This window comes from Benincasa hispida, chromosome 1, assembly GCF_027475165.1.
Source record: "Benincasa hispida cultivar pf3 chromosome 1, pf3_genome.v1.1, whole genome shotgun sequence".
NCBI classification, from domain to species: domain Eukaryota; kingdom Viridiplantae; phylum Streptophyta; class Magnoliopsida; order Cucurbitales; family Cucurbitaceae; genus Benincasa; species Benincasa hispida.
In genome coordinates, this window is record NC_143478.1 from 34,213,204 (window position 1) to 34,226,986 (window position 13,783).

At 30.7% G+C, this 13,783-nt stretch overlaps 1 protein-coding gene across 2 annotated transcripts; it reads left to right on the forward strand.

Moving 5' to 3' along the window:
* Window positions 1–22: 22 nt before the first annotated feature.
* On the forward strand, window positions 23–3,239 carry LOC120083761 (Ribosomal protein L9/RNase H1). 2 transcript variants are annotated; one of them, XM_039039624.2, is made up of 6 exons: window positions 23–229; window positions 885–1,046; window positions 1,156–1,290; window positions 1,683–1,790; window positions 1,921–2,025; window positions 2,880–3,239. In XM_039039624.2, the coding sequence occupies exons 2-6, from the start codon at window positions 903–905 to the stop codon at window positions 3,042–3,044; spliced, it is 657 nt and encodes a 218-aa protein (XP_038895552.1). In that variant the 5' UTR covers window positions 23–229; window positions 885–902; the 3' UTR covers window positions 3,045–3,239. The 2 variants fall into 2 exon arrangements, with proteins under 2 accessions (XP_038895552.1, XP_090171331.1); XM_090315205.1 differs by having other exon boundaries at window positions 65–229; window positions 387–1,046.
* Window positions 3,240–13,783: the final 10,544 nt, after the last annotated feature.

Below are 13,783 nucleotides of genomic sequence, written 5' to 3' on the forward strand. Positions count from 1 at the left end.
TAATAGCCCATCAGACATCAGCCCTTAGCCCAATTCTAAAAAGTAAAAAAAGCCCTAAAACTAAGGAGTAAAGAAGACCCACGGCCGCCGATTCTTCTTCCTCACATTCTCGGCTTCTCCTCTCCAGTCGCACGTCTGGCCTGCCATCTCCACTCTCCGACCAGACCTCCACGATTTACTCAGCGGCTCAGCCGTCCGAAGCTCGACCGCCAGTCCCCACCAGAAAAAGGTATTTTAAGACTGATTTGGTGTTTAAAGTATACTTCACTTCGTTTCGTTTATACTCTTGCTTTAAAATCCTGATTTCGTGTTTAAAGTTCAAGATTGATTTGGATTCCTTTATTTATTTATTCATTTTTGTTTATACTCACTGCATTTCTGTTCAGGTGAATTGAAACGATGGCTTCGACAGCTATTTTCTTACTCACTGGATTACTTTTATACTCCACGATTTCTTTTTAGTTCAAGACTGCTGAAGTTACTCTATTTTCTTGCTCTTTTTAATATGCATTCGTTTGGCATTTGCACAAATATGCATAAAAAGATGTTAAGAATTTTCTAGTAGTTTGGTTCAAGAGAAATTATGTGATTAGGAGCTCGAACAAATGTGACACGAATTTGTACATTCATATGGGAGAAAGAAACAAAAAAGTTTTGATATATATGACCAAACATCCAAAACTTGGAGGGGACATCAGGAAGCTAGACCATATGGGCAAGGTCATATTGCTCATATGGTCTATAGGACATATTTGAAGTATAATGGAAAATTCTTGTTTGAAATGAAGTTGGAGTCAATCAAGGATGAAAAGAAAAGAAAAAGATTCTAGAATTGGGAACTTGTAAAAGATCTGTGGCTCTAAATTTTCCATTTCCTTTTACAGACTCGTTGTAAGATTCGAATGGCTTGTATACAGTATGGTAGAAATGCACTCCGGCAAATTATTAAAGATACTAGACTTCATCCTTCTGATCGAATGATGCAGCCACTGTTATTCTCGAGTCAGGGAGTTAGACATAGGAAGTTGGAAGTTATTCTGACAACAGTGAGTATGTGACTTCACTTTTTTTTTTTTTTTTTTTTTAAGCTTTTATGCCTGACTGTATGTTTTTATGGACAATGAATTGAATATTTCTTCTTTGATGTTTAAAAAGAGCATTGAAAAGCTTGGTAAAGCCGGAGAGACAGTTAAGGTTGCCCCTGGATTCTTTCGGAACCATCTCATGCCCAAGTTGCTGGCTGTTCCAAATATTGACAAGTATGCTTATCTGATCAAGGAGCAACGCAGGGTACGCCTCTGCAATATAGAGCTTACCAGTTACTTTTGATTGTTTTTACCTACGTGTTCATTGATAAGTTTTAGTTTGTAGTTCTTTCCCAATTGCAAAGAGAGGGGCTGGGGAGAAGACAAATGAATTTACATTATAGTAAATCGTGCTTCTTTACTTGTATCAAATGCATGATATACTTTTTTTTGTATGATTTTAAATATGACAACACATTTGAGAGGTACGAAAATGCATAATCTTTTATCCATTGTTTGGGGACTTAGTGGAGGATAGGCTGATTAGTTTTTCTCTGGAATAGCTTGGTTTTCCCACGTTGGGTGTATCTCCATAGTAGATTTAGGATTCAAATGTTTATCTTTGGTTTTTGATAATTTGGATTTGTTTGAATGTAGATTTACCAACCAGTTGATGAAGAGGTCGTGAAAGTTGTGACAGTGACGAAGGAGGATAAGATGAAAGAATATGAAAAGGCAGCAAAACGTCTGGATAGTACTCAGCTGGTTTGTAACTCTATTTTTTCATCCTTGCGTCTGAAGTTGTCTTCTTAGGATTGGAAAATTTTGGATACTTTGATGTTCCTCCAAATTGGTACACTTAATTAGTTATATTTGATGTGTGGTACTTTTTTAGGTGTTGAGGAGATTAATTGACAAGGAAAAGTTTCGTACTCGTGCTACAAAAGATGAGCCCTTAGCTTTGCAATCTTCTGTGACAGTAGACGACATTGTTGCTGAGGTAGGCATTGATCGATACTTGTATACTTATTGAAATGAGAATTTCTATGGTTGGTTACTTATTATTCCTCGAGAATGAGACTAGAGTTGATATTGTTGGTGACGTGAGGTAGGCTTTTACATTAATTGAATTGATGCTTCTCTCCTCTCCCCTTTATTTATTTATTTATTTTTGGATAAGTCCCTCCCCTCCCCTCTATAGAATAGCCTAATGTGAAAGTGAGGGTGGGCTTGAGAGTATCATAATGTGAGTTCGTGAATAGAATGGAGATGATTTGCAAGGTACAACTCTTGTTTGCGAATTGTTTGCTAGAAAATAAGGTTGAAGGACTTCGAATAAACATTTCTTTCTCTCTCTCCTTTTCAGTCTGTTCGCCAACCTAATTGAATAGGAGTCTTGACTCGTTATGAGACACTCATACAAAGGGTGTTTGGTCCTAGGAGTTGGAGTTGGAGTTGGGATTTTAGGGTTGGGGTTGGCACAAGGGTTTGTGGGTCCCACAATTAAAAAATTAATTTTATACCTAGGAAATTTTCTAGTACTACTGGAGTATGAGTATCATACTCTCTTCATTCACATTTAAATTTGACTTCATAAATATTAGTGAAACCCTAAAGTAATGTTAGTGAGTCTCATTCAATTTTAAAAAGTATGTTGATGTGACACACAATAATGGGAGTATGGAAAATTTTTTCCTTGAAAATTTCCCTTAACTCCTTACATTGTAGATCTCATGACTAAACAACTCCAACCCTTTTTGCCTCAAACACTCCTTTATTGTCTTTTAGTGATAGAGACCTCTTTTTTCTTTCCTAATGTGGATCTAAGCATTTCTTTTTTCTTTTCTGGTTCAGGTGGCACGACAATTTTCTGTTCAAATTGCGCCCGAGAATCTGAATTTACCATCCCCCCTGTCCACATGTGGTGAATATGAAATACCACTCCGATTTCCAAAGTCGATCCCCTTGCCTGAAGGAAAGATCTACTGGACCCTCAAAGTGAAAGTCCGTAGTAAATAAAAGTGGGAAACACTTGCTCTCGCTTTATATGGTGCCTCTGGTATGGGTTTCTTTAGATCGCTAGGCCTTTAGTTATCAAGTTGACTGTTTGTTGATTCTTCAATGATTGAATTTAAGCTCTATGCTTAACTTTATAATGAATTCACACTCTGAGACAGATGAATCAACGTGAGATTTTGTGCGTTCTTGAATTAATTTTCTCTCCTCTGTGTGCATAAATGTTTAAGAAGTTTTTTGCTCTCATGCATACCTCATACTTGTGTTTAAACTGCACTATTTTTACTCTTCATACTTGTGTTGAATCCCTAATACTCGTACTTGGTAAGCTGACACTTTTTCTTTTTTTTTTTTAAAGATTTCGCCCATTCCAAGGCCAACAAAGTATATTAATTATTAACTTCTGTCACCTGAAAGCTTGAACTTGGGATCTTGGAGGGTTTTAAACTATTGATCAAGTGATTTTACTTCGTGGTTAGATTAAAAAATGTGCATTCTTTGTTGGGCATTTGATTATTAATTCTAGTTGGAGTTTATAATCCTATGAACTAAGTTACTATAACTTGACTTTATTCTCTTTCCCCTCCTTTTTTATTTATTTATTACATTTGTCCTAATTAAGTTTTAACTACGTGGCTAATAGTTACTAGAAATTTTATAATCAATTTAAAAATCCTTTAATTGTGTTTTTAGAGAGAATGGATTTAAAAAACCCTTTGAATTGTTTTTTTTAGAGAGAATGGATTTAAAAAACATTTTGAATTGTTTTTTTAGTAATATCTATTTTACCTTCATATTTGCTTACATGCTATTGTGTAGGTGTGATCTACCGAAAAAAATTAATAAATTGATAATATCATTCTAAATTAATATCAAACTGACTTGTAATTGGTTCAAAGTTTTATAGCAAATTTTACTTGAAATGATGAACAAAATTTGAGAGCAAAATCGATTTGACTTGGTGATGATTTTAAAATTCAATCGTGTTTATATGTTTATTTTGTTTTGTTGGAATATGTTCTCAAATGGCTTAATCTTTTTAAATTTGAATTTCATTCTTAATTTGAAAATTACAAAATTACAACCAGCTATTATTTCCCCCTTTTTTTTTTCATAATCTCATTTTATTATAATCTTTTGATAAATGTATAATTTATTTAATACTTTTATAAAAATGTCAACCTCTATAATTCTTATATATACTTATCACGAATGTAAAATATCTTATTATATTACTTTTATTTTTACAAGTTAATATATAACTTTTAGTTTAATTAAATCATATATAAATATTTTCATTCAATTCATCTGTCATTTTATTTTTACTTTCATTTCCATCTCTTCTCTTCAAAATTTAAGGTTAAACATTTACGATTTAAATTTAGAGAAATATATATTCATTCAAAATTTATATTTTTCAACTACGTCCAAGATATTTCATATTCGTTTTTTAACCACTTGTTATCTTTTTATTTGGTTTTATATTTTATTTTTTTTAATTGTCTCATGAGTCATGTGTTCCTTCCCGACCATTATTTTTCCTATTCCCACTTTAATTAACACTATTAAGATAAATAAATAATGACACAGAGAAGGATAACATAATTATAAATACTTAAGAGAAAGAGAATTAATCAATCGGCCTGTGATTGGTGCAAATTTTTGTGATAAATTTTATTTGAAATGATAATTGAAAATTGAGAGCAACATCGATTTTGACTTTATAGTTCAATTGCATTTTTATGTTTTGTTTTGTTGGAAGATGTTTATGTAAAAGATTTTTTTTTAGAGGTTAGGGAGATATTGAGAGAGGAGTTGAAGATTTTAGGGAAATCTTGTTAAAAAATAGTTTAATCTTTTTCTTTTCTTTTCTTTTTTTCTTTTTAATTTTAATCTCATTCTAAATTTAAAAATCCCAATAAACTATCATTTTTCCTCTTTTTTCATTATTTTATTTTATTATATTTATTCTTCTTTTATTCTTTTTTTTTTTTTTATAAATGTTTGATTTATTTAATACTTCATTAATTCCTTAAAAAATGTCAACATCTATAATTCTTATATAAAATACTTATTGTTTTTTTTTCCTTTTTCTCCCTCATAATCCAATTCATTGGAAGAAGCACGACAATTACTCATGAGATAAATATCTTATTAGGTTACTTTTATTTATACAAGTTGATATGTAATATTTAGTTTAATCATCCCACATATATGTATTTTCATTTAATTCTTCTTATCTTTTTATTTTTATTTTCATTTCGATCTCTCTTTCCTTTAAAATTTAATATCAAATATTTACGATTTAAATTTAATAAAACTTGTACTCGTTCAAATCTATATTTAACTATACAATTTGTGTTATAGAGATTTTCAACTACGTCCAAAGCATTTCATATTCAATTTTTAACCATTTGTGATTTTTTTTTTAACCATTTTGTCAGGTGTGAGAATGGATCCTCTAACCTTGAGATGGATAATAAAAAGTTTAAGACGGTTGAATGATGCTCATTTTTTGTCGCTTTTCATATAAGTGGTAAATTAATTTATAAAAAAAATATACAATCCCATCTATTATTTGTTTCATTATTTTGTAAAATAATGTTAAATATCTACGATTTAAAATAAATGAAAAATATTTTATTTAGTATTCAAATTTCACCTTCAAAATTCATGTTCTAAAAAAGTTTAGCCACGTGCTTTTTAACTAGTATCTATCTATCTATATATTGCTATGTTTGGCTTGTAGAATCTTATTCAAGTCAATTAATGGAGACGAGATGTTTTTCAACTAGATAATTTAATTCACACCATTTATTTCTCCATGATAATAATTTTTTTTTAGAATAGATGATATTATTATACAACAACAAGGGGATCCCACAGCCCGGGATCAAGGCATCAAAACATTAAGCACAACCAAAGACAGGGTAACAAAACCTAAAACAAAGCCTACAAGATAAGATCGGAACAAAACCAACACAAAAAACAAACTCGCAGACCACTAGAGAGAAAGCCAGAGAAAAAAAACAAAAATCCCACAAATAAGGGACAACAGCAAAACAAAGAACAACGGGAAGTACAACAAGAAAAACATCCGTAAACACACTATATAAGTCCAAGAAGATCAACCCGCCAGGAAGAAGCACGAGCACGAACCGTAGAGACCATAAGGTGAACCATAGCTGACACCGACCTCGGTTTACTTCCATGCAATTGCCGATTACGTTCTTGCCAGATATAATATATGAAAATACACCAAAAAACACAGAATAACTTACTATGCACCCCTTTACCCGACCTCATTCGACATAACCAACTCAACTCCACATCCCAACTCGCCGCTCAATACGACGAGCCCAAATGATGCAACACACCAGACCACACCTCTCTCCTAAACCCACACTCAAAAAATAAATGATCTCGCGACTTCATACCTCCCCACACAAAAGGCACCCCCCTCTGACAATACACCCCAACTCTTCAACCAATCACGCGTACCCAACCTGTCCCTTACAGCTAACCACGCACAGAATGAGTGATACGGAATACCACCCCCTGCCCATAAAATACCAGCCCAAGATACCCTAGGACGACGAGGACGCAAACTCTCGCACGCACTAGCGATAGAAAACCGACCACTCGCATCCGGCACCTACACCCAATAATATTCCCCCTCACCCTAGGCCCCACTGCCTGAATAAGACCCAAAATCTCAATAAGCTCCCAAGACACTATAGGTCAACTCCAACCTCCCTCACCATCCATGAAATTTGACAACCGCGCCTCCAAACTACTCCCTGCATCATAAACCACTGTAGACCCATATGAATCCAAAATTGCACCCCCCGACAACCGAGGATCCCACCAAATAAAACAAGACCAACCATCACCAACCATCAAACGAACCAAATGCTTGGATCTATCTCTATTTCGCAAGATAGCCCTCAAGCACCAAGACTTCCCAACATCACCTCGAATAACCCACAAAGACCACCCACGCAAAACATAAGCCTCCACCCACGCCACCCATAATAAACATGATTTAATTAAGAGAAGCCAGAGCAGCTTCATAATAGCAGCCTGGTTCCAAGATGCCACATGCTTCACACCCAATCCCTCCTCGCCTAACGGTAAGCACACCTCATCCCACGTCACCCGTGCACCACCCCGACTCACCGCACTACTCTTCCATAAATAATTACGTAATAAACGATTTAAAAGAATTATAAATGAAAGAAAATGAAAAAACATTGAGATCGATAGTATCCATGACAATAATTTCCTTCTTTCTAGTTTAACTGATATTAACTTGTATATATATATATATATATATATATATATATATATATATATATAAATATAAATATAAAAGTACGAATGTGGAAAGAAACTTTTTAAAACCATTTTACCTTTGTATATTTTTATAATACCTAAATTGACCTTAAAAAGTAATTCTTCTCTCTTTTCCAATGCCTTTCCCCCTCTCTCTTTATCTCTCTTTTCCAATGCCTTTCCCCCTCTCTCTTTATCTTGAAATGCCCACCCATCTACCCTTCCTAAGTCCAACTCTCTAAATTAATTTTCAAATTGCTTCTCTCACTCAACCTTCCTTCTTCATAATTAATTCTTTCCATTACTTTTCTTTCTTTCTCTCACCCATCCATTCACATTTCTCTCTCTTAATCTTCCATCTTCTATCTATTATCTCTCTCAACCATTCAAATTTCTCTCCTATCTTTTGATTCGTACATCATTCACCCCTTTCATTCATGTTCACAAGGTCCCAACAAAAGGTTGGAAGATGATAAAACACATCACTTTCTTCTAATATTTCATTTATTGCATCTAACTTTTTTTTTTATAGGGTATATGTTTTGCATATTTTTTTTTCTCTTCTTTTTTTTTCATTTAGTAGAGACGTAGGAAAGAGAAATGCAATATTCAAACCCCTCAAGCATTTATAGTAATTTCGTTATTTTCCTTTCTCTTTGTCGTTCTACCTATATATGTTTGTCTTATAGATAATGTTTGTGTATGTTTTTTCTTATTTCATTTTTAAATAGGGATACGAAAATTGGAACCACCAACAATGTGCCTCAATACTTCTTCAACCACAACAATAACAAATGTTCAAGGGATTCATTGTATTTTTTAAAAATAATTATTGGTTTGTAATTTTTCATATAATTTATTTTATATATTTAATTAAAATATACTTTGTATCCATATATATATATATATATTTATGATATGCATTCTTATATTTGTTGTTTAAGAAATTAGTAATTGCATAAATGTAATACAACTGTAATAATAAAATAATATTAAAAAAAGAACGATATCATTGGAATAAGAAATAATACAAAGAAGTTATAACTTTTCAAATTGAATAATTTTATTCAGTGTCCTCCATAAATCTTACATTAATATAGGAGAAGACTATGTTTTATAAGTAAGAAGATGAATATATAAAACGTTGGATTAAGAAGTTGAATATAATTATAATAAATTTTTAATATATGAATAACTATAATGTTTAATACCTACTCAACTTTTTTAAATGATTTTTTTTTTCATTTAATTATTTATCTCTATTGTTCTAATATTTCTTATTCTCCACCCATTCAACGTAATTCCACAATTTTCTCTCTCCCAACCTATCTCTACAATTTTACCCTCTCTCACCACATTTTTCTCTCCCGCTCTTCCACCCATCCATATATTCTTCATCTTACATGTTAACTTTTAATTTTTTCTTAACTTAACCAAATAGGGTTTTTTTTCCCCTTTTAAACATTGGTGGGGAATGTTGGTGGTGGAGGTTGAGGGAGGGGATCGAGGAGAGAGAGAGGCGAGAGAAAGACTTTTATTTTTTTTTCAATTTTTTTCTAACTTCTAAATGTTTTAACAATAATATTATACTTAATTATTATAATAATGACCTTTTAAACCTATTTTTCAAAATTGAATGACTAAATTGGCTAAATTCAAATTCTAGAGACTAATCATACAAATTTTTAAAAACTTAAGGACTAAAAAGATATTTTTCCTAACTTATATTATGAAATGTTAACAATTACAAGAGTTTTGGTAACATTTCTCCACTCATAAAACTATATAATAAAAAGTTCATCTAATTGTTTTTTTAGAAAAGAAAATTTTGTATTTGTCAATATATCTCATTTGGTGCTCATTTCTAAAAATGTTTTTGAATTGAGTGTATCATTGCTTATTAAGCTTTTTACTTGGGTACATTTTTTTTTTTCTTATTCTTATTCCTTCCTTTTTCTTTGTTTAGATAAATGCAAAATATAAATGCTTGAGTACTTTGCCAACCATATTAACATTAAATTTATGATTGGAATGTATACATGTCAAATGAGAAATTTCAACGACTCACGAGTTGCCACATCATCGACAAAAGTCTGAGCCTATTGGAAAATTTATAAGTTGGATCGGACCGAGTAATTAAAGTCCCTCAGGCCCAACCCAATACAAGCCCATGGTGAAATTTTAGGTCAAATTAAAGATTAAACCCAAGCCCATGAGAAACCTCTATAAATGGAGACCTTATCTCTTCATTTGTGGGAGGTTAGAAGAATTGAAATCTGAAGCTCCAAGGATTTGAAGAACATAACTCCTCCTAAAGCTCTGAAGATCAGAAGACATATTAAAACTTTGAAGATTTAAGCTCTCAAGATCCAAAACTCAAGCTCTCAAGTGCTGAAAACCGAAGCTTCTCAAGCTTCGAAGACTGAAGTTCTCAAAATTTGAAGAACTGGAGATATGAACTATTTGAAGCTTTGAAGATTAGAAGATTTCAACAAACTAACCGTATCTTCATAACCTACAAGCTGAAGATTCAATCTCCACAAACCCAAAGGCCAAGTCCAAACCCACATGTTTACTCTATAAATAGAGAAGCTCTGACCACACTTGAAGACTGAAGTCCTTCGGAGATACAAACATTCTTCCAAGACTTCAATTCCAAGATCATCACGTGTTTCACTTCCTCAAATTAAGCGTACGCATTCGACTGAGAGATAATCAGAGGATCAAGTACTAAAGATCGAACCACATAGCATCAAATCAACATCAACATTAATACCAACTCAAGTTCAATTCCATGAAACAAGTTTCTCCGAAAGTCTTGTGCGAACACTAATCCTCCAAAAAGATCAACAAGCCCAAAGACCAATCGTCCAAGAAGATCATCAAGCCCAAATGTCGATCATCTAAGAAGATCAACAAGCCCAAAGGCCGATCATCTAAGAAGATCAACAAACCCAAAGGTCGATTGTCCAAGAAGATCAAGAAGCCCAAAGGCCAATCGTCTAAGAAGATCATCAAGCTCAAAGACTGATCATCCAAGAAGATCAACAAGTCCAAAGGCCGATCATCCAAGAAGATCAATGAGCCCAAAGGCCAACCATTCAAGAAGATCAACCAGCTTAAAGACTAGCTTATTTTGAAAGCATCAAAATATTATGTATTTGAGATTGTACTCACTTTTCACAAAAGTAATACAAATACAAATTTCAAGTTCTACGAAATAAATTTATCTTGAAATCTCGTGAACACTTGCACCTCGATGCTTATTGAATTATAGAAGTCAAATACTATTTTGTAATAATTTATATTATTGCAAATGTAAAATTAAATAGTATTGACTTGATAAAATAAAATGAAACGGAACACACATGTTAAAATTAATATATGTATATATAGCTTGGCCTAGAAGATGAGGTGTTATATATAGCTTGGCCTAAAAGATTAGGTGTTAAATGGATTTATCCAATACTTTAGTTGTTGTTTTATTAAAGAATTGTTTCATTTGTCTTTTTTTAATTACTTTTTAAGAGTTAATCAAATTTTGAATGGTCGAAAAGTATGACTAACATCGTCACGAAAATAGTACTAAATTTAATCTTTATCGTCAATTCATGATTGTGTTAGATGAGAGATCCTTAATTTTATGTTGTAGTTAATTACACTTAATAATCATAAAACATGTTTATTGCCATTAATAATATACAAAAATATGCTTATTTATAAGATAGCTCTAAATCATGATGGGTTCATCATCCTACTTTATTACCCCGCAATTTATTATTCGACATGTTTAGAAGTAATTTTAAAATGATTAAAATAAAGTTGACATTTTCAAAATCATTCAAAAATACTTTTAATCATTCAAAATCAATTTTTTTGTTATGAAACCCGCATTCAAACGTGTAAAATTAAACATTAGAATAATTTTAAAATTAATTTTAAGTGATTAAAAATATATTATATATTTTTTTAACAGTTACTCCCATACATGCCAAGTAATAGACTCATTTACTCTCATACATGCCAAGTAATAGAGTCAGACTTGTGTGAGATTATTTCTTTACTTTTTTTTTTTTTAGAAAAAAAACTATTTATAGAAGATTATTTATAATGGGCAATTGTAAGGGACGACAAAATTGGTTGTCATTTTTGTAAATATATCGTGTAAATAAAAAAATTACAAATATGTTTTTTTTTTTTTAAAAAAATAAGTCTATTGGGATGTACTATTTAATAATCTATCACGAAAGATTCCCATTACTAATAGACTTTTTTAACAACATATCATTAATAAACCATTTTAAAGTTTATCACTAATAGATCACTATTATTGACAAACTATTTTTATGTCTTTCATTGGTAGAACATTTCTACTAGGTTTGCAAGAAAAAAATCAAAAAACCGCTTAAATCAAATGAAACAGGTCATCGATTTGACAATTTCGAGTTGAAAATATATAAAATAAAAAATATTTGGTCGGATTTGAGTTAAGCAAAAAAAAAAAAAAAATGAAAATGAAAATCCTAATTGACCGATAGAATATATATAATAAGTATTGACATTTATGTCGAAAAGGTCATTTGGTTATATCGGTTAGGAGGTGCACCTAAAACCTTAAGGTTGTGGGTTTGGGATTAAGGGTGGTGCAGTTTCTCGTTAGACCGTTTAATTCACAATTTTCTATATTTCCTTAGTTGAACAATTGATTTGGTTTTGATTTTCTATAAAAACTGAGCCGAATTGAACCGCTTATGGTCTATCACTAGTATAACTTTATGTTTATCATTGATAGATTTCAGTTATATATAAGTCTGTCGAATATCAACAGATATATCAATAGGTATGATAAAAGTTAAAATTTTATCATATTTAAAAATATTTTTAGGTTGGACTATATTCTGTGTGAGATTATCATATATATATATATATATATATATACACATTTGCCCCTTTATAAATGTAAAAAAAAAAAAAAATAAATAAAAAAAATTACTATTGAGTTGAAATGGCTAATAACTTCAATTATTATAAACCTAGTCAATACATAAAAACTAATAACAACGTACAAGAAACGATAGATGAATTATTCTTTTCTTAGATATATTTTTTCAATAAAGAAATGTATAAATTGGAAGCATAAATTGATGACACATTTGAAAATGGCTAAAGTGAGCTAGGGAAGGAGAAAATACATAATATCCTTAATACTTTTTTTTTAGAAAACAATAATCTTATACTTTCTTGTTCGAAATACAACGTACGAATGATTTCCTTTTGGAATGAAAATTCAAAGTTATTCCGAATTTTAATTCATATTAAATGATTAAAGGAATATTATGATTTAGTAACAAAAGTTAGTTTAATAAGCAATAATTATGGTCCTTCGAAAATTGCAACCAAACAAAAGTAAAAATTAGGGACAACCCCTTTTTAAGCCCTCTAGTTTTGAAGGATAGGTAGTTTGATCGCTTAATTTTTAAAATGTACATTTTCCATCTTTGAATTTTTTAATTAATTATTTGGTCTATAAATTTTAGAAATATAACTATTTAGTTCCTAAAATTTTTAAGAATGAGTTTAAAAGATCACTTAAATATTTTTTTAAAAAATAATTTTAGAGAATAGGTAAAATTTTCTAATACTTATTTTCTGATTTAAAATAATAAAAATTTAACGTAGTGATCTTTTTAAACCTATTTTTAGAAACTCATGGACTAAAAAATAGAAAGTTATTTTAAATGAAAAAACTGTTAAAAATATTTATAAATAATAACAAAATATCACATTGTAATAAATCGCGATAAACTACTATCTGTGTTTATGCATGATAGACACAGATAGTAGTCTATTGCTATCTATCGCGGTCTATCACAGATATAGTGTGATATTTTGCTATTATTTCTAAATATTTTGGTTTATTTTTCAATATTTGAAAACTACATACTAAAAAAAATATTTTGAAAACTTAGAAATCAAATGCACCTATTCTAAAAAACGTGGAACTAAAAGTACATATTCTTTTTTCAAATTAAAAATTCATAGATCAAACGCATATATTATTTAAAATTCATGGATTGAAACAAAAAAGAAAAGTAAATTGAGTTTTTTATACAGATGATCCTTTCATAAGAGCCTCTATAATTGATAATTTGCTTTCACAAATTTATGAAATTTAACTTTCAACTTACGTCAATATGCACTACTACATATATAATGTATCACATTAGGAATTACCATTTTTATCGTAGCCATGAATATTAAGTAAGAAAAAGTGAAGAATATGATAAAGATAATTATTATATTAGACTATGATTGAAATGACCATCTGTGACTCATTATGTTATAAAATGTATTATACTATGATATAAATGGAAAGTTAATTTTTATATGTTTGTGAGGTGGGTCAT